This window comes from Coccidioides posadasii, chromosome 1, assembly GCF_018416015.2.
Source record: "Coccidioides posadasii str. Silveira chromosome 1, complete sequence".
Taxonomy (NCBI): Eukaryota; Fungi; Ascomycota; class Eurotiomycetes; order Onygenales; family Onygenaceae; genus Coccidioides; species Coccidioides posadasii.
This window is the reverse complement of record NC_089407.1, coordinates 7915439-7938182: the sequence shown is the minus strand read 5'-3', so window position 1 is coordinate 7938182 and position 22744 is coordinate 7915439. Positions and strand designations below refer to the sequence as shown.

The window sequence follows — 22744 nt, the reverse complement described above, 5'->3', positions numbered from 1 at the left end:
AACCCAGCTTGCATTCAACGCGGTTTTGATCTCAAGGTGGAACTGCGAGGTGGAGGACTAGATTCGAGAGGTTCGCCTAGCCATAGCAGAAATGGGGAGGATTTGTAAACCGTAGATCCACTAGTCCCGATACGTTTACGTCGGAATATACGTTTATCCGAATCCACGGTTGTTTGGAAGTTTAAAAATATATACGTTCCGAATTCGGAAACGTAGCTTCCGATCCTCAACGTAGAAATCGGGAAACGTTGAAACCCCTGATCAACGAATATATCTAGGAACGTTCGGGATACCTTTTCGGGTTTATAAATATGGAGGGAAACCATTATAGTATAGAAACCATTATAGTATAGTTACCCCAGCAGACACTGGAGAGAGAAATTGGATTTCAACTAATGCGCAATACTACATACATCAAACCGCCCGATCCACCTATAAAAAGGAAACGCTCCAAGTGCAGTTGAGAAAGGTAGTCGGCAGAGCAGAATCTAGTTCGAGCCTTTCGGAATCTTTGCTGACAGGTATAGTGTAAAGGCTTGGTTTGCGGATTGCAGGTAGGCCGATTATATGAATCTCATCCCGATTCACCTGCAAAATCGGCAAATCCAGTACCCTCTCGCGCCGAATTTCATGAGCAGAGAACATGGCAAAAAAAACCCTCCAGCTGCTGCCCTGGTTGTGGGTGAATATGCACCTTATTTGCCCGATCTTGGTGCCCGATGCACGAGTATACTCAACCAGATCATCGAGTTTCAATGTAGTGCGATGCGCATCTCCATTGAATGTAAAGGTTAGCTTTTGAAACAATCGGATTGGGGTCGAACCTCTGCCAAGCATATGTTGATATGCCCAATCACTGCTGTATGAAAGTCGGAGCTTTTGCAAAAAGGGATGCGTAACTGGTAGTTCAGAAAGCCGCGCGCTTTGTAAACCAAGCAATTCCATGACTTTGCGGCTAGCTGGTAGTCGGCAGTAGGCATTGATTAAGGTATGGAAGGGGGTGGTAGCATATGAGTCATCGGCTTCGTCGGCATTCTCATCATCATCTTGTTGCTCATTGTGTTCCGATCGCACGAGGTCTTGCATGAGGATCGGACATTCGCGATGAAGTTGCTTCATCTGGCTGGTGATATAGGGTTCCGATTCCATAAGAGCCCCATCAAGAGTCAAGGATATAGTGCGTTTGAAGCTCTCATGAATCAGTAAAACCTTTTCAACATCACGCTTGTTGGTTCGCTGCACAAATGCTTTGTATTCACGGTGTTTATCCTCCCCGATCAGTACATTGCAGTTATTTGGCACAGCATACTCCTTTGCCTGGTCGGCATAGTGCACCCCGATATGCATGTTTGGTCGGTGTTTCAAAGCATGTAACATCTTACCTGCTTTCGGGGCAATACTGACGGTGTTGATTGAAATATCCTCTGTCGGGGGTGTAACAATCTGATTGAACACTGGTGAATTCTGCCGTGATCTCAGCATCCATACTGCCCGGCTAGCCGACCGTGGTGCCTCGGCAGCCATGATAGTAGCATCTATCACTTTCTGAAGCATAGTTCGGGCGTTGGCAACCACACTTTTAAGTTCATTGTACCCGACAGATGTCTGAGAAGTCAATAGTGAATTGCTTCTTGCAATAGCACCAAAGGTTTTAGCAAGCAACAAACACGGAATGTCGGGATCAATTGACTGTTCACCAAAGGAGTTATAGAGAGCCTGCTGAACAACAGTCTGAATCCAGTCAGGCTTTAGGGCAAAGCGGAGTATAATTGGGATCACAATTGAAGCTCGGGCGTGTTCCTGGATTTGGTAGGACTCCAGATGGGTAATTGGGGACTGCAGTCGGGCCCAGCGTCTCCGAAATGGAAACCTCTGTAGGGTTTGGCAGTATTCCTTCTGCCCCTCAGGTGTCAATATATGTGATATCAATAATGTATGCGCAATTTTGGACAGGCCCGAAAATTCACTATGACAGGGGTCAGAGGGGAAAAATGTCACCAGATTCAGTGCCGGGCAGATCTTCAAAACCGGGGGACTTTCCTTGGCCAATCCATGGGTCTTCCACAGTGCTTCTCGCTCCCGAACAGTCCGCTTCGCCTCAATTTCGGCCCGCAAATTGAGTAACTGGTAATGGTATCGGCCGCGTTTCACCAAGTCGAAATTCATATTGAACCTCTCCGCATCGGAGACAGTACAGCTCCGACAGGAGACTGTTGCAGTAGGGCGTTTGATCCCAGCATTGTCATTTTGCTGCGGCATGTCACCAAGGTAAGCAATACAAGGAGCAATGACCCTGACAGTTCCTTCACCAGTTACCACAATGTCAAATCCTCTTTCAACTGCTTGTAAACCGGGAGCCAACGCCTCCACAACATCGGGAAAATTTGTAGCATGAGGCCCGAGAGCGATTGTATATACATTGTTTCGTCGTCTTCTTTCGGAATCATTAAGTCCTGCAGGGATCATATAGAAGCCAGTTATATTTCGGTACATGTTCCGATATAGACCGAATCCGTCAATGAACAGCTGGAAGGGAATGGATATAGTCCTCTTGATAGGGTCGCCTGGGCAGAGCATCTTGATCAGCATATCCCTCCCGTATGCCGCGATTTCCAGTTCACCCCGGAGTGGAGTGCTAAGTCGGAGCTCTTGTACAGATGATGTGTCGCGAATTGTATTCATCACTCGCCGTACAAAGAGCCCATTTGTTTCTGAGGGTTTGTAGCTACCCGATCCGTCAAAGGTGTAGTCAAGATGGACATCCAGTCGGGCTAGAATGTTGTCTTCATGTATGATGTGAGTTTCCTGGTCTTCCAGTAAGAGCAGCTCGTTCGGGCAAAGCGGAGGTCTCAGGGAATGGATTCTTTTATCAAAGCTGTTGGCAGTAATAGTGTACTGGACAATAAGAACAATTTCACCAGGTTTTGTGCAGGCCAGTCTCCGGTCCCGACCCACAAATTGAATCCTTCCGATATGGATTTCTTGTTCATTCCAAGTGCACCTACATGCAGCATTGTTGCACCTGAAACGAACAAAATCGGAAGGAAAGACTGGTGTCCCGTCAGGGTACCATGCAAAGTCACCCGACGAACACCTAATGGAGCTCCCCCAGCTCCATGATTGCCACAATTCGGTCGGGTTGTCAACTAGGTCGGCCATACCAATATGTATCTTCTTGCGAAATACAGGAGACCTTGCCAGTAATGACAAAAGAGCCACAGGATCCTGAAAGAATAAATTAGATGTGAGAGATGTCTGTATTAGTCGCTTCTCGGCAGGTGAAAGAGTTGGCATTTTCAATGAAACAGCCGGTATGGATGCCCGTCGGATGGGAAGCATAGGGAATTGAGCTCTGCATTTCTTCTTCAACGTGCTCAGCCCCAATGGTAGAGATCTCAGTGCACCGATGTCTTCGGGAATCTGTAAGACTTCCCGCAGTGCCTCGTAGTGTCGGCGAGATATTCCCGATTTTTCGCACCATAATCCTAAAGCGAGCGTGAAGTGGTCCAGCATTTCATCAGGCTCCGCACGCGCATGGACTAGGACCTCCGACGGGTCATTCATTGTAGTCGGGATGTAGGTCTCAGCTGGCTGGTCGCCCAATGAATCCTCTAGTTGTGAATGAAAATCGGAATCTCCATTGCCAACCGGGTGCACTGGATGTAACATAGTCTGTAACCAGGGTTCGGATTCGGGCTCTTCATACTGTTGTGATTCATTGTTATCAACTGATCCCATGGGTAGAGCTGCCACTGCTTCTTGTATAATCTCCTGTACCCTGATGTCTTCTGGTTCAGAATGAGTGTCGGATAGAGCGTCGGGCGGAGCATCAGAGGCATCTGAAAGACTTGCTGCATCCTGTACACAGTGATTAGAATGATGCAGGCTGACAGAGGATCCAAGGTCTTACATTCAACCCTGACTCCTCAGTTTGATTGTTCGGCTGAATGTCGGATTCCACTGAAGGTAAAACGCGATTGCAATCTTGCGATTCCCGCAACAAATGGGCATGCTGTCTGCGCCTTCGAAACTGCGAGGCTGGGAATGGCAAATGAAGTCGCCTTCTCCAAAACATATAGTCCTGTATGCGCCTCACGTACCTCGGACGTTGCATGTTTGCTCGAGGTTTATACGCTGGTTTCCGCAGTGGTTGAGTTTCAAGTTGCAGGAACAGTGAGGGTTGCTGCGGAATTTCTTTGGGACAAAGTATGTAGGAATTAGAAAGAAAATTGCTGTTCGATTGGGGAATCGGACGTATTATAGCAAAGTTGAATGTTAGAGCAGCCGCAAAATGTGCCAACTGTGCCGCAGACCAACTGTAATATCCCGATCACCTAGACCTGTAATTGGCCCTAAGGGATGCAAGGTCAGCGATGATCTGCATCGTCCTGGGTGATCGGCCTATTTCAAAGAAATCAATCACTTAGTGGCGTTGAATTTTAGAATGTAGGGGAATATGGATACGGATCCGAATAGCAACTTGGGCAGTTGAATGCGCTCCGAGTCAACTATATAATAGATAGCGAACCCCTCCGAAATTCAAGCATTCACTCTCGTTCATCCTCACTTCACTCTGAACCACGGCAATCCGATAGCCAAAATGTCGGAGACACAGAGCACGCCAGCGCCAAAAAAGACAGCTCGCACGTTCCCATGGCCCCAATTGCACAGCACGCCAAAGGCTCAAGGGGCATCGTTCGGTTCGAATACAAGTACCCGAACCGAAGCGTTCTCTGATCATACAGAGATTGAAAAGCGGGTTCGAGTGGTGGAGCACGAGATACGAAATCGGGTGCGATGGGCCTATATATCGACATTAAATACTGACCCGATTCCGGATACCGTCCAGGAGGTGCTGAGCCTTGAGGACTGGGAAGCCGGGAACGACTCATATTTTTGTGAAGTTTCCAGGCGCATGTCGGACCTCTGTAAAGGTTGGAAATGTAAGACCTTGAGTAGCTTGAAGGTCGGAACAACGTCCCTAAACTCCTAGTTATGGTATAAACTGACCTCATTTGCAGGATCATGTCAGGGAATGTATTGAACTCAGCTTGACTGAGAATCCCGATTTCGGACTCCATGAAATAACCGATCGACAAAAGCTGATCAGCTATTTTGCCCGATTGTTCAAGTGGGACCAATTCTGTGAAGTCTTTTACTGGGTCAAGCCGTGTGTCGATTTTGAGAAGTCAGCTCCACAAGGGAAATGGTATTTTGAACGTAAGTCAATGGTAAATCTTAATTGCCATGATTTCTGCTCTGACAGTTATGGCAATAGAGGTGTATGCAAATTTAGCAGCATACGTGAAGCTATATCTTGATGACAACAGTCCGAAACGGGACGCATCCACCCCGTTGACCTACACCTGGGATTCTGTACTCAAGCTCTGGGACTGCTTGACACAGAAACCAGGACTGAGAGATGTCAATTCGGACGACTTCGCCCGACGGAAGGTCCGACCAAGGAAGCCAAAGGCTGTCCATGTTGAGACTTTGCCAGGAATTCTGGATGCGGTCCAGTTGACATCTAGTATGCCGCCCAGGGAACCCGATTCACGTCCGGCTCAGGCAGTGCAAGCCCCGCGGGAGCCAGAGAATGACGATTCAGACAAGGAGAATCGGAATCCTTTGCAGGACATCACGGAGGATTATTTTGAGACTGCGACAAATCGGCCTGCCTGTTCAAAGAGACCCGCGCCAGCCGCAACTGGTCGCAAACCCCGAAAGAGACGCAGATTCTAGTTGAATACATGAAAGGTACCTTCTCGGGTCAAAATTGGCTGTTAGTTTGTGCTTCAAAATAGATTTCGGGGTTTGATATCTAGACTTCAATGCAATGCTCTGTTATATCAATGCTTGCAAGAGCCGAATTTCGCTATATTCAATATATATCTCTTTATCGTTCGCCGTAATCAGCCGTAGGAGCTCTAAGCAAAATGAGTTAGCACTTAGTAATGTATAAATAGACACGTCCCGATTAGGAAATCCAAAACAATCAAGCGGACACGCTAGATATAATAATCTCTTCCCACACAAAATCTCTCTCTTCTTCTCTTCTTTTCTTTTTTTCCTTCTCTTAAGCTCATTATATTTCTCGTCGCCCCTCCCCCCCTGTTCCAATATCGAGGTAAGTGGTGGATTTCGAATGAAATAAGGAACTGCAGCAAACTGAAGGACAATATATGCAGAAATATCAAAAAATGGCTCCGCAAACGCGTAAATTAGCAGCAGCTCAGGACGAGCACTCCCCGATGTCCGCAAAGAAGAAGCCAGGGCGAAAGCCCTCGGCTGTCAAAGAAGAGCCCGCTATGGGCGATACACTCTGTGGTCGCTGTTTAACGTTCGTATATACGGCGCACATCGACAAGCCTTGTTCACGCAAGCAAGGAACCGCCAAGGCCTGCACCAATTGTGCAGGAGATAAAAAAGCCTGTGCTCCTGTCCCTTCAGAGATGCAGAAGGAAGTGGCAGCATTGCTGTCTGACCATGACGATTTTCTCAGGCTTAAGAACGCGACGCTCCGAGAAGAACTGAAAACCAGCATGGCGGAACGGGCCGCTGGTCTCAGTGAAATGCTTGCCAAAATGGCACCCCCGTCGGTCCAAACTGACAACTCCCCCCCTCCCCCCCCTTTTAACGCTGAAGTTGGTGCTGCCACTTTGGCAGCGTTGGAAAAGCTTGTGTCTATCCAAGCCGAACAAAAAGAGCTTGCGGAGCACACATTCCGCTCTGTCAAGGTAGGTTGAACTGATTGGAGATCATACATTCAACTCATGCTAATGCAGTTATATATATAGAATATTGAAAGGACCTTGGCCGACATCCGCCGGGACTTAAAGTCCAATTGTTTACCTTCTGCGGTCAGTATACTTGATGCAATGTCGGGATGAATTGAACTGACTTTGATATTTGATGACAGAAAAAGCGAAAGGCAGAAGAAACCATTTGCGAATCAGCAGCCAAGATAGGCCGATTTGCTGCTGCCCTGCCCTCTGCTGCGTCCGCTCCTCCCCCCCCCTCCCCCACTCCGATCACGCCTTCTCCCTTCGTTCAGTCGCAGCCGAACCTATCTGCGTCGGGCCTGTCTCCAACTGGAGGCAGCGGAGCCGATTTGCTCGAAAGTACGATCAAGCGGCCCGAATGGGCTCGCCCTGACGATTCTTCTGCGCTCGCTTTACGCCCTGTCCCCGAACCAGAGACTCCGACCGGTGAGGAGGCTCCTGAAATTTAAAAAAAAAAAAAATTCATTACGATTCGGGTTGTGCGGGTGGTTCTGTAAACACTTAGTAGTTAATTTCTAGCAATTAAAAAGCTTCCGAATCGGGTTCAAAACCCTCAATTGGTGCATCATACGTTCCGAATTCTATACGTTTCGGACCCTTTATACGTGCATTGTAAATATATGGTGGATCTACGGTTTCAAGCTTGCGATCCGTGGCTCAACGGGTCGCGTCGGATAAACGTTTTCCGACGGTTGCCCGAAAAGCTCATTTTTCCGGTATGGAGATCAACGTGGGTCACGTGAGTAGGGTGCTACAAGGTGTAGTTGGATTAGTTATCCAACACCTTTGATATCACTCAGCCGACTGCTCCGTGCTCCGTTGGCAACCCAACCGCTAGTTAGTTAGTTATCGGTGTGATCTTTGGCGGTAAGTCCTTCCCTTGTCGTCGGCTAACCAAAATGATGCTTTCCCAGCAACAAGAACGCAGCAGACTCGTCACAGTGCTACATTCACACAAGAGTCCGCAATGGATATCAGCGACTTGAAGGATGACCTTTATGAGCTATACCGCAATAGATCATCCTACTGGGTGCGAGACATCCCATATTTCAAGAGTTCTTGCTCAAAGATCCTATGGAAACTCGGCCCGGTCTTTACAGAACGCGAGACTTATGGGAATGATGATATCTATAAGACAGAGACATGTGGTACATGTGTTGCAACTCAGGTTGAAGGGCCCAGTCCAGGAGTTCAGGGCATTGCAAAGATCAGATTGCAGTATGTTTCTTTCTTACCTTCTACAGCTGACTATTTCTTCTAACTTTAGCATGTGTACCTAGGATTCCTGATGATCCTGAAAACCCTTCATCAACCAAACCTCAACGCAGCAGCTCTCGTCTCGCATTTGAATATTATAACCATCGTACACTCACAGAACTTGGTTGCACTTGTATCCCAAAGCTGCTAGACTATACACTTTTCACTCAAAAGAAGGGTGATCCTCTTCCTGGTGGCTTCCTTTTCATTCTTGTGATGGAAAGATTGTCAGGGCGCAATTTGGTTAATTTTGCTGATTTGCCCATGTCCGAGCGGGATCAGGTCCGGTTAGCATTTGCGAAGTCAATACGGTATACCTTCCTGGTCTTGTGCTGAAGTGATTCCGGGTTAACAAAGACCGTCATACTGCCAGCGAGTTCTACGCCTTCAGGTTCATGCATAATGACCCTGATCGTCGCAATCTGATGTGGGACCCTGAGAATAAAAAATGGTACGTGAAATAACTAGTCATTGCCATCCATGCTGTTCTTTCTATCATTGCTTATCTTCCATGTATCCTGCAGCTACATAATAGACCTCGAAGACGCGTATCAAATCAAAGTTCATGCCTGAGATTCATTATCGCGAGTGGGGGATTGCTGGGCCCGAAATCAACTGCCACATGTATGGCTTGGATCCAATGGTCCCGCATGATCGCAAGTTCATTAAGGACCCAGACGACAAGACACTCGAGAAGATGGCCGCCGATTCAGCAGGCAACCAGCTTGTGTTTGGAAAATAAACTATTCTTCTTCCATATACGCTTTCGGTATGGTATGGATGAGACCCAAGCGAGTGGTTCTAGAGCCAGCAGAGTCTCTTTGGCCACCACTGGAATTCTGAGGCCTATGGGTTGCTTGCTTTACTATTCTCATTCTTGGGGGCTAGGCTAAACTCGAATCTAAAAGCCTTTCGGAGCCTGCTGTCATAGTTTTTCTTATCTTCCATTTTCCTGATCGCGACGCAGAGGAGGGTCCTGCTTTGCTCCTTGTACCTGAACAGCCTATTCAGAGTGAGTATCTTCTGACTTGCACCTACTATTGGCCATGACTTCCGGGTATTGGGCGGTAGCCGGTAGCCTGGCCTGTAATAACTATGGCACTGATTTAAGCTTACTTATTTAAGCGTAGTTGTGGAGTTATTTCAAAAATTTTATGGGTACTCTGTACGGAGTAGTGTGAGGTTGTTCCAGTCATCTGCTACCTCAGGTCGTTTATTGCCCGCGGATATCTTTTCGCCGGGTCTACCCCTGATCATTACCTCCGGTATACTTTAGAGATAAGAGAGCGCAGTTCTAAGTCTATGTCCTTTTTCCTACGTCTTATTGCAAGCTATCATCAGCAGTTGACTCCCCTTTGGAATTCAGATAAAAATATCGAAAGGTCCTGTCACGCCTTGTCTAAATATGCTACAGAAAAGTCCTTTTGCAAACTTTGGCAAAAGGGGAAAGGGGAAAAAAGGAGGGAAATACAGTCCTGTGGCGTCAGGCCACGGAGGTGTTTGATTAACCATGGAGCTGTAAATACTAAAGCACCCAAACAGCTTCTTTTTATTTTTTATCAACGTTCCATTTTAAGCTTCTCTGTTCCCTCCTCATAGTTACATCGCGGTTAACATCTTAATTTTTCTTCGCCACCATGTGGTTGCTGTGCTTTTTGGTCTTTTCAAACCTGCTGGCCCATGTTGCTTGCACTTTGCCTTCTGCCGGCCCAGGCTACTTCTTTCAATGGCGGGCAATCTTAATCGTATGGCCTCTGGATGGAATCTTTACGTAGTAAGTACAAAATAAACTCATTGTGATTAAGGGCGCATATCTCATCGCACTGTACTGTAGCTGGAGCACAGATACTGCATGGCCTGTCAATGGTTCCCAATGCTTGATGCTGAATTGCTCGACTCTAGCTCGTTTTCTGACTCCGATTCTGAGTACGCGCCGCTTCTTTTGATGATAACGCAGCACTTGAAAAAGCCAGCAGAGCGTGTATACACAGCCAATAGTCTGTTAAAAGCACATCAAGCGCAGAGAATGCCGAAGAGCGAAGCAATTCTGGAATAAGATATTGGTTTATAACGACATAACCCCAAAGAACACTGGAAATATGCTCGAAGGGAAGACAGAGCCATTCAATTCCCATATTCTTATTGGGAAGGCTGGTGGGCTATAGATTAGGCCTAATAATTTGTTACGCCATTCGATAGTATGAATCATCTTTCCGAGTCGTCCATTGCCGAAAGTTACCCTAGTATTTTGGTCTTCGAAAAGTTCCGAGCTATATGCATAACATGAACCTGAAAGTTCAATAACCGGTCTTGAATTCTCGGTTCGCCTCTCACCTTCGAAGGCTGGTCCCGACTCTCGCTTCCGATACGAAACACAACCCAAACCAGGCTCATTGTGCCTCACTGTTATGCTCGAATAAAGTGCCTAAGCCACCTGAGGTGAAATAGTGAAGCTATATCTCCGATTGAGATCTCGAAGACGAATTTAGTCGCTACATTGAGAATGGAATCACTTCATAGCAAGGCTTGGGTAGCTCGCTCTACGTGATCCATCCTGTTGCGCCACGTAGTATCTTCTCAATAGGAGGTGAGCACCTTCAAGTAAAGTCTGATAAACTAGGACTTGTTAACCAAACCATTGATTTCGCACTTTTCAAGGTAAACCTGTATACAGTATAATACATGATGTTGAGAGAGCTTTGTCCAATTGGATAGCGTTGTATGATGCGTATATACGGAGTACATATATATTATCTATCTTCCCTCCCTTCCAAGACGCAATATATATTTAAGAGCTGGACACTACCACATCTCTAGTCACAAAGCCAGCGCGCCAGCAACTGCTATAAGGCCTGCGAGTTTCAAACCAGCTTTGTTCATAACCGCAGCGTCAGTAAACGTGGCAGCAGGCGGGTTGGCCGATGACCCAGAGGAGGATCCCGAGTTATCTGGGTTTGGAGACGCCGTCGATCCGGTCGCAGTAGCCGTAGCAGAAGAAGAACCCGAAGAAGCAGATGTGGTAGGAGAAGCTGGCAATGAGAGAGATGCTCCATAGGCATTGCAGAGCTGAACAGCAACCTTAGTAGCAGCTGTAAAAGAATTTCGCGTCAGTGAGCAGCCTCTATAACTCAATGGAATTGTACGAGAGACATACCAGCAAAGTCCTCTGGGCTGCAAACTTTTGGAATCTTCTCCAGTAAGCCAGAAACAAAGTCTTTGTCAGTGCAGATGCACTTCACATCAGTCAGGCCGCACTTTGAGGAAGAAATAGCTTCTAGGACGGGTGATTGCTGTCAACCAGAATAAAAGTTAGCAATTAGTGATGGGCAACGCCTATTACAAGCTCAGGGAAGACGAGAATAGAGGGCAGAAAGAGGCCAAGTGGGACTTCATACCGCGCACTGAGGCATGGAGGTAATATCCTGAGCAAATGCCGACAAGGCAAACAGAAAGTTAGCAAACATAGCGCCTAGTTTCATCGTGATAGAAAGGTGTTATTAATGAATCTATGGGGAAAATAGACAAATATTTTCCAGAGGTAGAATCCGCCACTTGGATCAAATGTGCTTCTCGATATAGCCAACGCAGCGCTAAGGAAAAGGGAAATGACCGCTGGATATATACCGGGGAACCTTCCTCGTTGTCTCGGAAAAATTGGGTTTCAAGCAAGGAGAAAGGAAACACGGAACCGAACGGCCTTCTCCGTCCACGAGAGCCAAGAATTTCCCATGCCCGATTCTGGCGCCAGAGCCATGCCCTCGGCTGTCGTTTTTGAACGTCATTTTTCAACGTCATTTTCCCTTTCTTCGAACAGGGAATTACGGCTTCTTATCGGACAGAATATTTCCCTCACATGGTTTCGCTTCGATTTCGTCTAACTGTGCAAGTTTAACAGGCGAATAATCGGATGCAAGCGGCACTTCCGATTGTGTGGACTGTCGAAGTCCGAAGAACGGTAGTATTAAAGTTATCTGATCGCGGGTCCGTCACATGGCCTCTCGCGTTCTCCCTCGCTGATTGACAGGAGTTTGTCGGGGCTTTTGATCGACCTAGCCCAATAAGGAATAGCGGCTCCAGGCCACCGACCACCAGGGTTGATTCGACCAACCGGCATTGGCTAGGTCGGATCAGATAATTTTAACCGAGCTATCCCACGCATTGGATCAGATAAGATAATTATCCGGGACTGCTTGTTTTCCAGTTGGATGGCCGGCAACGAGGTCCCTCCCATCGGACGATGCGTGGGGGTTCCAGCTCAGGTTCAAGACAATAGTTCCAGTATCCAAGGCGAGAAAAAATTTTAGCCTTCTGCTCTTCAAGAATCTAGCTGGCTCGGCCGATGATCGGTGTCCCACTGGCTCTTGTATGATATGAAAGAAAAATCATTTCAACCTCTTGAATTTCATCTCCCTGCATTACTTTTCATCGTCCTTCGTCGAGAGAGTGTCTTCAATATCTTGCTTTCAATTGATTGAAGCCTATTGATCATTGAGGATGAGGAGCCCCTTCGGCGGAAGTAACAAAGCAGCTGAAGCTGGCACAGAGAAATACCAACCAGACATCGAAGCTTCCGACCGTGAGAATGATAATAGTGACGGCATCAGAAGTCCCACTGAAGCGGAGGATGTCTCGAAGGAGGTTCAAGATGGTGTGCGTAACATGGAGGCTGCCACATCAGTGTGGACAAAGTGGCATCTAATCGCAGCATATGTGAAGTGAGTGTTTATCTGCGAGAACCGCAAAGATAAGGACGAATTGTGAAAGATCAAACCTCCTAACACTTCAATTAGCATTTGGCTCATCTATTTCGTCACCTCGATGCAAGAAGTCGTTTTACGCTCCCTGAACCCCTATGTGACCAGCTCCTTTTCACTCCATTCATTGACGGCGGCGACTACCGTCATGTCGAGCATCATCGGAGGGCTGAGTAAAATCCCTCTAGCCAAAATATTGGACACATGGGGCAGACCCCAAGGGTTGGCTCTCACTCTCTTCATTTGGGTTATCGGGTACATCATGATGGCAGCATGCAAAAACGTCCAGACGTATGCTGCTGCGCAAGTCTTTTCCGCCGTGGGGTGAGTTCATCATCATGAGCCCTTTGGCAAACGGTCGCTCATTCTTCGTGCTAGATCTCAGGGAGTCAGCTATTGTATGACCGTTTTTATCGCCGACACGTCCTCCCTGAAGAACCGATCGCTGATGCTCGCATTCGCTACCTCACCCTACGTTGCAACCACCTGGGTCGGCGGGCCGATATCCAAAAGTATTATCCAGGTGGCCGGCTGGCGCTGGGGCTTCGGTATATTCAGCATCGTGGTTCCCGTGGTTGTCTCGCCTCTGTGCCTCATTTTCCTTTTGAATCACCGTAAAGCAAAGAAGGCTGGGATAGCATCCACCCCAGGCTCCGGTCGGATATTGAACCTCCAAAATATCAAGAAATACGCCATTGATGTCGATCTTGTTGGAGTCATTATCTTGGCTAGCGGTATGGCGCTGTTCCTCTTGCCATTTAGTCTCTGGTCTTTTCAGGCAGAGAAGTGGAAGGCCCCCATGATTATTTGCATGATCATTTTTGGCGGCCTTCTGCTGATATTTTTCACAATTTATGAAAAATATCTCGCCAGGGTGACATTTATCCCCTTTACCCTTCTTATGGACCGTACTGTTTTCTTCGCAGCCGTCTATTTCTTCTTTGTCTTCTTCTGTGGTGCGGTCTGGGGCGGGTATTTCTTCTCGATGTTGCAGGTGGTGTGGGAGCTGGACATCACCAATGCAACCTATGTTAGCAACATTTATCGTGTGGGCTCTTGTCTGTGGGCACTGGTGGTCGGTGTCCTAATCCGCTGGACTGGTAGATTTAAATGGCTTGCGGTGTATTTCGCGGTGCCTTTGATGATGCTTGGCGTCGGCCTCATGATTCACTTCCGCCAGCCAGGCGTAAACATCGGATACATCGTCATGACGCAGATCTTCGTTGCCTTCGCCGGCGGTACGTGCGTCATCACAGGCGAGATGGCCATGATGGCGCCCTCAGACCACCAACATATTGCCGTCATAATCGCGATCCTCAACTTATTCTCGAGCATCGGTGGTGCGGTGGGAGGAACCGTGTCCACAGCTATCTGGACCAGTCAGTTCCCGGCCGCACTCCACAAACATCTTCCCCCGGGAACAGATGTAAGCCGCATTTATGCCTCGATTATCACACAGCTGTCATATAAGCCTGGAACGGCCATCCGAGACGGAATTAGTAGAGCATATGGTGATGCTCAGCGCTACATGCTCATCACAAGCCTGTGTCTTCTTGCAGGTGCCTTGATCTGCGCTGCAGCCTGGAGAGACATTAAGATCAAGGATATAAAACAGGTAAAGGGAAGAGTGGTGTAAAGGAGAGTTGGGATGACCAGAATAACAACGAAAGAAAAGACTCCAATGTGGATTCCACGATTCGCTTCAGGCTGTGGTGTGAGTCTGGAGTTCGTTTTGAGATTAACACCAAGATCGGGGCGTGAACTTACTGATGGCCAGGTTGTGACAGGAACCAAGAGGATGTAAATCTCAACATTTAAACCCGATAGCAGAAAATGAAGTTTTAAATACCTAGACATCCCATCAAAGCTAATTATATAAATCTCACTCTTAAGACAAATCGAGTCCCAAGCTCTTGGTGCAGCATAGATGCTGGTTGGTTCCTCTTTCCGAGGTTGGAACGCGCTGAAGCCCTAGTAACTAACCAACCATGAAATCTGAATACATGAAATTTCGCAAAGAACCGGGATCTGACGAAGCATGCGACCTTGGTTTAGCACTTGTGATATGCACACAAGTAATGTTCACAGCTGTAGGAGGAAAATGTACGGATAAATTTTCAAATGAAGTGTATGCAGTACTACAGGGCATTTCTAAATCTTCTGTCCATGTGGTTGACAGAGAGATTGAGAACATATACAATCAAGTGTTCCACAGATCAATATTGGGTATAACTAGGTACATACATATCTGGGATAAAATTACAGAACCTGACAAAATAAGTGCTCAAGAACAGAATCACAAATGGCTGTGAAAAAAATATCACTGTTAGCAGCGATAGGGCGACCAGCGGAGAATGAAGAGTAAGAGAATCTAGGCTCATATGGAACACAAATTGGGCCAGCAGTCCTAACAGACACAACAATGGCTACCTGGAGAGCGCCAACAGGCAAGAATGTAGGAAAATTTTGGGAAGGACAATGGGTGTGGAAATATGAAATTTGGGGGTGAAGGGAAACCTCAACCGGGGCTCGACCATACACCTAATCTCGATGTATATGGAGGGAATATCCTATAAAAACGGAAGAAAAGAAAGCTGATTGAGACCAACGTCTTCTAGAGACACTCAAGCTTCGACCGATTTCGCGAAAACGCCGATGGAAACACACAATACCACACATTCGTGAAGACATGACGACATTGAACCAAGAGAAAGAGATAGGAGGACATCACATTACTGGCTGTCCATGCTCGATCTCGTCTGGGGATCTCCTTCGATCGTCTTTCTCCAGTGTTCGGGTAGACAAACGCAGACAAGCTAGAAACGGCGTTAGTAAAGGTGTACTTAGATAATTTTTCGAAGTTAGCTTACCGGAAAGGCCTTAATTTCACCAGTGGGAGCCGGGGATGACCCCCGTCTATCAGTACCGTTAGAAACACCACTGTCGCGCTGTGCTTTGTGTTTGCCATCATAGTCTTCGACAGTTTCATTAAGACGAATACCGGTAGCCCATCCATCGTCCCAGATGCCGACGACTTTAAGCATATCGCCTCGTTCGAGCTCGAATTCATCAGCTGCACGAGGTTGATAAGCCCACAGCACGGCTACCTTGTCGTTGGGGTGAATGTCATCTTGCGAGTAATAGTCTCTGAAATAAGGAAGCTGTTCCGATTGGCCGCTAGCGACGCCCTCTGGAGATGAGAATTGTGCGCCGCTCCCAGATTTTGGAGACGTTGTATCGCCGTCACCAGCGAGAGCAGATGCGCTGGATAATGAACCGTTTCTTCTACCAGTAACCGGAGGTCGTCTTCTGGTGCCACTGGCGGGGCTAGCAAAAGCTTCGGAATCCGACGAATCGTATTTCATGGCAGCGGTGCCACGTGGAGAATCGTCGTTGTTTTGTAAAGCAGACATTCGGGCAACGCGCCCTCCTGGTAGAACGTCAAAGCCAGGGCCCTGAGCCATGTTTCCAGGGGCATATTGCATCGAACTCGTCCCCTTTCGTGGAGGTGATGGTTGGTTGAATATACTGCTGTTCCGGTCACGTCTCTGGCGGAGGAATATGAACAAAAATACCGCCAATGCACCCAACAAGGCAATACCGGCTACAGATCCAACGACAATACCTGCAATTGTTCCACCAGAGAGTCCGGTGCCAGCACCCGCGCTAGCTGACGGGTTAGAACTTGAAGTGGACGACGGGAAGAGTGGAGGTAAAGAGGGCACTGTCGGCAGTTCTAGACCACGGCATCGATTTGTAGCGTCTGCAGCAACACAACATGAATCGGTTGCATTCGGTGAGCTTTCCGCACAGAACCCGCAAAGTCCAAGCAAATTGGGGCCGTAGCCACATTCAGCCGGTTCGTTTTCGCTCCCAGAGATACATTTTCCGGTCAGAGAGTCTGCGGGATTTGCGCATATGGTAAAATCAGAGCGGATTTGGTCCATAAAGTTCGACTTTGGGGTGCCACATAAGTCTGGATTGACCGCAACTAGTTCTTCGCTCGTAGCCGATAATGCCTGCCATAGATTAGCCAGTGTTTATCCCAAATTGAGCATGCGAAGGACGAACACATGTGTCAGCACAAAGCGGTCGCGAATCGTCCGGTGAAACATTGCAAATCCCCCTTGAGCTTTGAACTATCCCGTTGCAAATGACACTAGTGGTATATCGGGCATAGAGAGAACTGGTGTTTGTAAGCTTGACGTTGGAACAGCCCAGAAGGTCTTGATATCTGTGCAGAGGAGTCACAGAGTCAGTCTTCGAAAAACAGAGTTTCGCCAAGTCTTCAAGAACATACTTTCGCTTGACATAGTCATGATGCACGTAATTCTGCAGCTCTTTGTCGAAGTCTTTGACAGAGGAAACGAATTCGAGGAAGGGACTGTGAAAATTTCAGCACGTTAGCTACGACTGCGCGTCGTTCAGAGGGAGCGAGAGAGAGAGAGAGAAGAGAGAGGCGCAAGGCGTACAATTGATCCACAATGTCCTGTCTGGTAGAGACGGAGGCACTGGCGAATGCAGGGCATGTTGTTGAGTCTTTGAGCGAAATGCAGTTCTCTGCCATGGTCCGAGCTCGAGGTGCAGAAGGCCCTCAACGGCGTGAAGAAAAAAAAGAAAAAGAAGATGGTGCGAAGCCTTTCCTTTTCTCGAAACGTAATCGGGTAGGTGACAAGCTGAGTTAAATTGTGACGCAGGTCTTCATTAGAAGTTGGATGGCGGATCCTTCAGTTTACCATTATCCTTTATTATTGGGTGTTGTTTGCTTTGTTGTGATTGTAAGGTTCTGTGCCCCTGACAGATCGCGAAACCGAAGTTGGTCGAATAAAGAAAACGAGAGACAAAAGTGATGGGAATGCAAAATAAGGCGAAGACACACCAGGATTAAGAAGAAAAGTAAGAGGAGTCAATCCGAACGAGTGGATGCCTGACGAGAACAGGCTGGACAAGGGCGACGAGGAGAAGGTGTCGGGGAGACGAAGAAACCGCAAGTCGAGCAGGGGAGAGAGAGGAGACGAGAGGCGTGCGACGGGCGAGCAACAGCAGGAGGGAGGCGGTGATTCATCAAAATAGATTACCGTAGGAATTTACCCTGTATCGTGCCGTAACCTGCCATTCCGTGTGGGGATTGTCCTTTTCCGCCCTACCATACGGAGTACTAATAACCACTGCTAGCCTGGCCAGTGGCTTTTGGGCGAATCCTTGGAGAGAGGTAAAAAAAAAAAAAAAATCTTTCTGCTGCAAGACTTTCTCCGGACGCCTTGACGTTTCATCTGGTCTCTCCATGTTTACATTCTCCATACTTTTCTGAGTATGGAACCGCTAAGGTTATCACCCAGCGTTGAACCACGGATGCTGCAGACGCAGGTGACACGCCGAGGTCCCCTGAAATTAGTTAGCGGGCGCCTGTCACTGGCCACGACGTTGCGTGCTTGGCGCAAAACGGGTGCAAATCACATCGACAACCCCGATTTCGATGTGGTTTGCAAGCTTCTCCATCGCATCAGATCTCGGGCATCCGGTACATCCATTCCGCAATGGGTTGCCCAAAACTACGAGGCAAAAACAGGAAGAGTCGACACCCAATGCTTTGGTGTTTCCGTTCCATCCATAGTGTTCTGACCAACGCCCATCATCCCCCCCCAAAGGAGAAACTTACCCAGTCAACTAAAATTGTTAACAGTGAGGTTGTCGGTTACACCTTAGATGATTCACAGACTGTCCTGAGTGATAGACATCTGGGAAAACAGATTTCACTATCACTGTTACATCAACTCTCTTCTGTTCCTCTTTCCCTGACATGTGTATGTGTGGAAATTTCTTGCGCCCCGAGGCTGCAAAACACAAGTGGGAGTGGAAGCCCACATGGAACGCAGTGAAAGCACAGTCCATCAGAGATCAAAATGAGCCTTTGAAGCATTACACAGACCCAACCATGAGGACCTTTTGGTATGCATTAGATTCAGAGAATGGTGGTTACCACGCAACACACCGTTGTTCAACTGAGCAGAACAAGGGCGGTGACCAGCTTAGCAGACCAACAAGCTAGCATTCCACATGTCCTTCGCAAGCATTCATTTGAGAGCATATGTGTGTGCATTGGGACCTTTCATGATCAGAGTACAAGTCCCGCATCACTGTGACCTTGCCGATGTGTTTGATGGCCTTAAAAGAAACTCCCATCAATGAGTTGCTTATGGGTCTTTAAACAAAGGGAAAAGAAAATCTCAATCTAACGGCCCCCCTGTTGCTTGCTTCGGTTGAAGATTGAAATCGGTATGTTGTTAACGAATTTCCTGATCGGAGGAAGAGCCGTGCGCGGGGCAGAGCTACGCTGCGCTTTCGACATGATATCCTCACGCTATAAGCCTCTTGGCGATGGCGAACCCAAAGCCATCAACTGCTCGCCGTCAACGCAATGCAGCTTTCAAGTCTGTCATATCCAGGATGGAGGATCCGCTAACTTGTCCGGATGGGGTTAGCGGGGAGCGTGTCCCACGTGATGCTGACGAAGCCACTTGTTCCCCGCCAACCCGCGTCGCACCAAGCCAACGTCATGATCGATCCGGCCAATGTTCCTCGCTCAGCCCTAAGGCTACCGTGAATCGAATCGACGAGCAGAGACAACAGCATCATGTCCCGATACCACCAGCATTGAGTACCGCATATATATATTGGCCTGACAATTTTCACAAATTAAGATTCTTCACTGCATCACCATGTGCTCCCCCGACCTGTTCCTCGGGCTCCTTGCTGTCTTGTTCCCCCCAGTTGCAGGTGAGACACCGCGCTGTTTTGACTTCTCGCAACATCCAAGGCGTTTTATCCATATGTTCCTTCAAATGCAGCATCTAACGCCTATAATAGTATGGATTAAAGTCGGAATATGCTCCGCCGATTCTATCATCAATATCGCTCTGTGCTGCCTAGGATACGTGCCAGGTCTCCTGCATGCATGGTACATAATTCTCAAATATCCAGAGCCCTATGACGAGTATCCAGACGGCTATCAGCCCATCGTTGGATCTGGCACGCATCACGACCCTGAGAATGGGAGCGTTACATATTACTATGTCGCCCATCACCACCGAGACAACAACCGTTCCCCTCACAACCACATCTCACCCCAACGGTCTTACGGAGCAACTCAACAGAACGCGCCCGGAGTACCACCTCCATCTACCAAACCAGCGCCACCAGTGCCTCCACAACATCCTTCTCAGCAAAATGAACCTGCCCGCGGAGAAAGCTCTGGGCAAGGCAGCAGTTCCAGACCACACGATGGATCAAGGCCCCCTCCAACCTATGCTGAAGCCGTGAAGGGGGATTACAAGATCCAATCTTGAGCTGCTTTTTTTTATCGTCTTTGATACTGTTCAGACAGCGAAACTGAATGGTGCTCATGGATTGCATCGATATCCATAAAGCGGTTTGTGGCGTTTTCCCGGCCCACTCTGATGGTGCTAAGCAGTCATAATCATCCTGCACGATCTAGCTTTCAGTGTTTCTCTCTTGCCTTAGTAAAGCTATAGTTAGCGATTCTGTCATGGTGTTTATCTTGGCGCAATCCCTGGCTTTATTCTTCTGCCTTGTGTTAGGCCTCAAGACTGTGTAATAATTACTGTCATTTCCGCTGTTCTTATGGTGGGGTTTGGCTGGTTATTCCTTGGAATTAAAGTGATACTGCGAGCGTATATGTATACCTATCTGCAATTGAGTTCTTCTCGCATCAAGGATTTGATCTCTGCACGCAGTTAGACTGCGAATGGAGATTCGTCCCAAGCAAGGAAGATGGCTCTGGGCCCGCCGCGCCACGGCATAGCAAACGCGATTTATCGACGTAAAATATAAAGTCAAACATACCCGGTAAAAAGACGAGCAAGATATTGAGCTTATCCCACGGACTGAAAAGTTCATTGCGGTGGAGCCTCAACTCCATTTGTGCGGAGCACCTGTTGGGCTGTGGACGGAGCAAGCGGCCGTTGCAAAAAGTATTCCCGGAACAAAAGACGCCCGCACATCAACAAAAACACAACCCCAACACCCGCACATGAAGCTGTCTTCATGACGGCCACCTCTGCCCAAATCCAGTCATGCATGCTCTCCCGCTCCTATTCAGACACTCTCTCCGGACAGGAGCCGGTTTCGCGAAATCAACATCGCCCAATCACGTTTCGACCACATCGTTTGTGGTAAAGCTTGCTCCTCCTCGGCAGCGGTCACGGCTCGGATACGTTGATGCTTCGATATGCCTACGTTGCCAATTCCGTGCTCAAACGAGATTTTACTCTGTGCAAGGGGATGGAGGAGGCTCTGGAAAGGAGAATAAAGAGGGTGGCAGTCTAGAGGGGGGAAACCCGACCAGTTCGACCGACGCGAAGCGGGACCAGACTTCCTCTCCGGATAGCAGCTCTACGTTGAAATCGTCAGATAAAAGCCAAGCAGAGGAGTCTAAAGATGGCCCAGAATCAAGAAAAGAAGACGGCGAAGCCGAAACAGGAGGAAGTCTGCCCTCTCATTGGGAAAGTCGTCGGTCGCATCTCTCGAAACAATTCTCCCAATTGATGGACAATCTACAATCAAATATTTTCATTGCTAATAGACACTTGAACGACTTGACTGGCTATTCTGCAATTGAGGCTTTAAAGAAGAATATAGTAGCACAAGGTACGTTGTTCGTTTGGTTTCGTTGCTCCTCAACGTTTTCTTTTCTTTCCTTCCCCCTTTTTTTCGCCTCTAAGTGCAGCTGAATAAAACTGACAATCAATTATCTGACAGAGGAACATGTCCGACAAACGCGCACCCGAGTTAGAGAAGCCAAGGATGCATACTCAGCCGCAATAAACCGTCGCTCTGCTTCTCAACGTGAAGTAAACGAACTTCTCCAACGCAAACACGCTTGGACCCCAACTGACCTCGAACGATTCACATCACTATATCGCTCTGACCACGCCAACGAGAGGGCTGAAACAGAAGCCCAGGATGCTCTCATGGCTGCTGAGCGTGAAGCAGAAGAAGCAGCTGGCCTGTTGAGCAAGAGCATACTTTCCCGGTACCACGAAGAGCAGATTTGGTCTGATAAGATTCGACGGATGAGCACATGGGGAACTTGGGGCCTTATGGGAGTCAACGTGTTGCTGTTTTTGATCTTTCAAGTCGCTGTCGAGCCGTGGAGGAGAAAGAGGCTGGTCAAGGGTTTCGAAGAGAAAGTTATGGAGGCCATAGAGAAAGAGAACGGAGCTCAAAAGGAGTACGCGGAATTGGAGGGCAAACCGGCCGTCGAGGTCATTCCCCCAGCCGTTCAAACCCAGCGGCTCACCGAAGAGCTAGCGTCCGAGGATCAGGGCGAAAATATACCCACTTTCACATCCGCAGCACCGTCCGATTTGTCTTCCCAAGAAATGCAGCCCGGATTACCCATACAACCTGAAATCGAGCCTGAACTTGAACCTGAACCCGAACCGATCGTCGAACCTCCTCTTACCACGATCCTACCACCAGAGGCCTCTTTATCCCCCGATTCCTGGCAACAAACGTTCCGGGATCTATTCAGCGAGCGACGCGTAACTCTTTCCCAACGAGACCTGACGACAGTTGCCCTAGAAAGCGCAGCCGCCGGCGCGGCTGTCATGGGTGTGCTGATTGCCATTTTTAGGCCGCGGTAAAATAAAGAAAAGAAATCTACTATATGTAGTAATATGTGCATGATGCTGAAAACAGAGCTGGTTGACGGGCAAATGGGAAGGAAAGAGGAGAGATGTATCCATCGATATGTAAGTTTTGTATAGAAAAAAAATAGCGTGTGATTAGATTTGTATATAGATATGTTTTTTTCCTTGGTTACTGACGATGTAATTACTTGATATTGAGCGGCGTTTGCACTGGATTGTATTCTAGCTACGGAGTACAGAGTAGATGTTGCATTTTTATAGGTTGCTCTACATTCGAATT

The 22744-nt window shown here is 47.9% G+C and overlaps 7 protein-coding genes across 8 annotated transcripts; 5 read left to right on the top strand and 2 right to left on the bottom strand.

The window, feature by feature from the left end:
• Nucleotides 1-7504: 7504 nt before the first annotated feature.
• D8B26_002412 (uncharacterized protein) lies at nt 7505-8612 on the top strand (the record flags this gene model as incomplete). The annotated part of the gene is made up of 4 exons (XM_003066314.2): nt 7505-8000; nt 8063-8350; nt 8413-8490; nt 8564-8612. Exons 1-4 carry the CDS (start codon nt 7750-7752, stop codon nt 8610-8612), a joined length of 666 nt encoding a protein of 221 aa, XP_003066360.2. The 5' UTR covers nt 7505-7749.
• Nucleotides 8613-9644: 1032 nt separating this feature from the next.
• Nucleotides 9645-10260, top strand: D8B26_002411 (uncharacterized protein). Its single transcript, XM_066123823.1, has 2 exons — nt 9645-9813; nt 9874-10260. Exons 1-2 carry the CDS (start codon nt 9766-9768, stop codon nt 10093-10095), a joined length of 270 nt encoding a protein of 89 aa, XP_065979898.1. The 5' UTR covers nt 9645-9765; the 3' UTR covers nt 10096-10260.
• A 424-nt stretch (nt 10261-10684) lies between these two features.
• Nucleotides 10685-11833, bottom strand: D8B26_002410 (uncharacterized protein). Its single transcript, XM_066123822.1, has 3 exons — nt 11435-11833; nt 11194-11329; nt 10685-11128 (listed from the first exon to the last, which is right to left on the bottom strand). The coding sequence occupies exons 1-3, from the start codon at nt 11516-11518 to the stop codon at nt 10857-10859; spliced, it is 492 nt and encodes a 163-aa protein (XP_065979897.1). The 5' UTR covers nt 11519-11833; the 3' UTR covers nt 10685-10856.
• An 86-nt stretch (nt 11834-11919) lies between these two features.
• D8B26_002409 (uncharacterized protein) lies at nt 11920-14643 on the top strand. Of its 2 annotated transcripts, XM_003066312.2 has the most exons (3): nt 11920-12754; nt 12830-13117; nt 13172-14643. In XM_003066312.2, exons 1-3 carry the CDS (start codon nt 12534-12536, stop codon nt 14427-14429), a joined length of 1767 nt encoding a protein of 588 aa, XP_003066358.2. In that variant the 5' UTR covers nt 11920-12533; the 3' UTR covers nt 14430-14643. The 2 variants fall into 2 exon arrangements, with proteins under 2 accessions (XP_003066358.2, XP_065979896.1); XM_066123821.1 differs by having other exon boundaries at nt 11920-13117.
• Nucleotides 14644-14999: 356 nt separating this feature from the next.
• On the bottom strand, nt 15000-17360 carry D8B26_002408 (uncharacterized protein; the record flags this gene model as incomplete). Its single annotated transcript, XM_003066311.2, has 5 exons — nt 15000-15609; nt 15664-16812; nt 16865-17027; nt 17094-17177; nt 17266-17360. The coding sequence occupies 5 exons, from the start codon at nt 17358-17360 to the stop codon at nt 15526-15528; spliced, it is 1575 nt and encodes a 524-aa protein (XP_003066357.1). The 3' UTR covers nt 15000-15525.
• Nucleotides 17361-19357: 1997 nt separating this feature from the next.
• On the top strand, nt 19358-20527 carry D8B26_002407 (uncharacterized protein). Its single transcript, XM_003066310.2, has 2 exons — nt 19358-19570; nt 19661-20527. Exons 1-2 carry the CDS (start codon nt 19513-19515, stop codon nt 20137-20139), a joined length of 537 nt encoding a protein of 178 aa, XP_003066356.1. The 5' UTR covers nt 19358-19512; the 3' UTR covers nt 20140-20527.
• Nucleotides 20528-20716: 189 nt separating this feature from the next.
• SHE9 (sensitivity to high expression protein she9) lies at nt 20717-22680 on the top strand. The gene is made up of 2 exons (XM_003066309.2): nt 20717-21460; nt 21572-22680. The coding sequence occupies exons 1-2, from the start codon at nt 20887-20889 to the stop codon at nt 22456-22458; spliced, it is 1461 nt and encodes a 486-aa protein (XP_003066355.1). The 5' UTR covers nt 20717-20886; the 3' UTR covers nt 22459-22680.
• Nucleotides 22681-22744: the final 64 nt, after the last annotated feature.

Coding starts and splice junctions, on each gene's coding strand:
- D8B26_002407 (XM_003066310.2), top strand. CDS start 19,513: ATGTGCTCCCCCGACCTGTTCCTCGGGCTCCTTGCTGTCTTGTTCCCC. Junction 19,571..19,660: donor CTTGTTCCCCCCAGTTGCAG/GTGAGACACCGC, acceptor CGCCTATAATAG/TATGGATTAAAGTCGGAATA.
- D8B26_002411 (XM_066123823.1), top strand. CDS start 9,766: ATGGCGGGCAATCTTAATCGTATGGCCTCTGGATGGAATCTTTACGTA. Junction 9,814..9,873: donor CTGGATGGAATCTTTACGTA/GTAAGTACAAAA, acceptor ACTGTACTGTAG/CTGGAGCACAGATACTGCAT.
- D8B26_002409 (XM_003066312.2), top strand. CDS start 12,534: ATGAGGAGCCCCTTCGGCGGAAGTAACAAAGCAGCTGAAGCTGGCACA. Junction 12,755..12,829: donor CTAATCGCAGCATATGTGAA/GTGAGTGTTTAT, acceptor CACTTCAATTAG/CATTTGGCTCATCTATTTCG. Junction 13,118..13,171: donor CAAGTCTTTTCCGCCGTGGG/GTGAGTTCATCA, acceptor TCTTCGTGCTAG/ATCTCAGGGAGTCAGCTATT.
- SHE9 (XM_003066309.2), top strand. CDS start 20,887: ATGCATGCTCTCCCGCTCCTATTCAGACACTCTCTCCGGACAGGAGCC. Junction 21,461..21,571: donor GAAGAATATAGTAGCACAAG/GTACGTTGTTCG, acceptor ATTATCTGACAG/AGGAACATGTCCGACAAACG.
- D8B26_002410 (XM_066123822.1), bottom strand. CDS start 11,518: ATGAAACTAGGCGCTATGTTTGCTAACTTTCTGTTTGCCTTGTCGGCA. Junction 11,330..11,434: donor CCTCCATGCCTCAGTGCGCG/GTATGAAGTCCC, acceptor TCTGGTTGACAG/CAATCACCCGTCCTAGAAGC. Junction 11,129..11,193: donor CAGCCCAGAGGACTTTGCTG/GTATGTCTCTCG, acceptor ATTCTTTTACAG/CTGCTACTAAGGTTGCTGTT.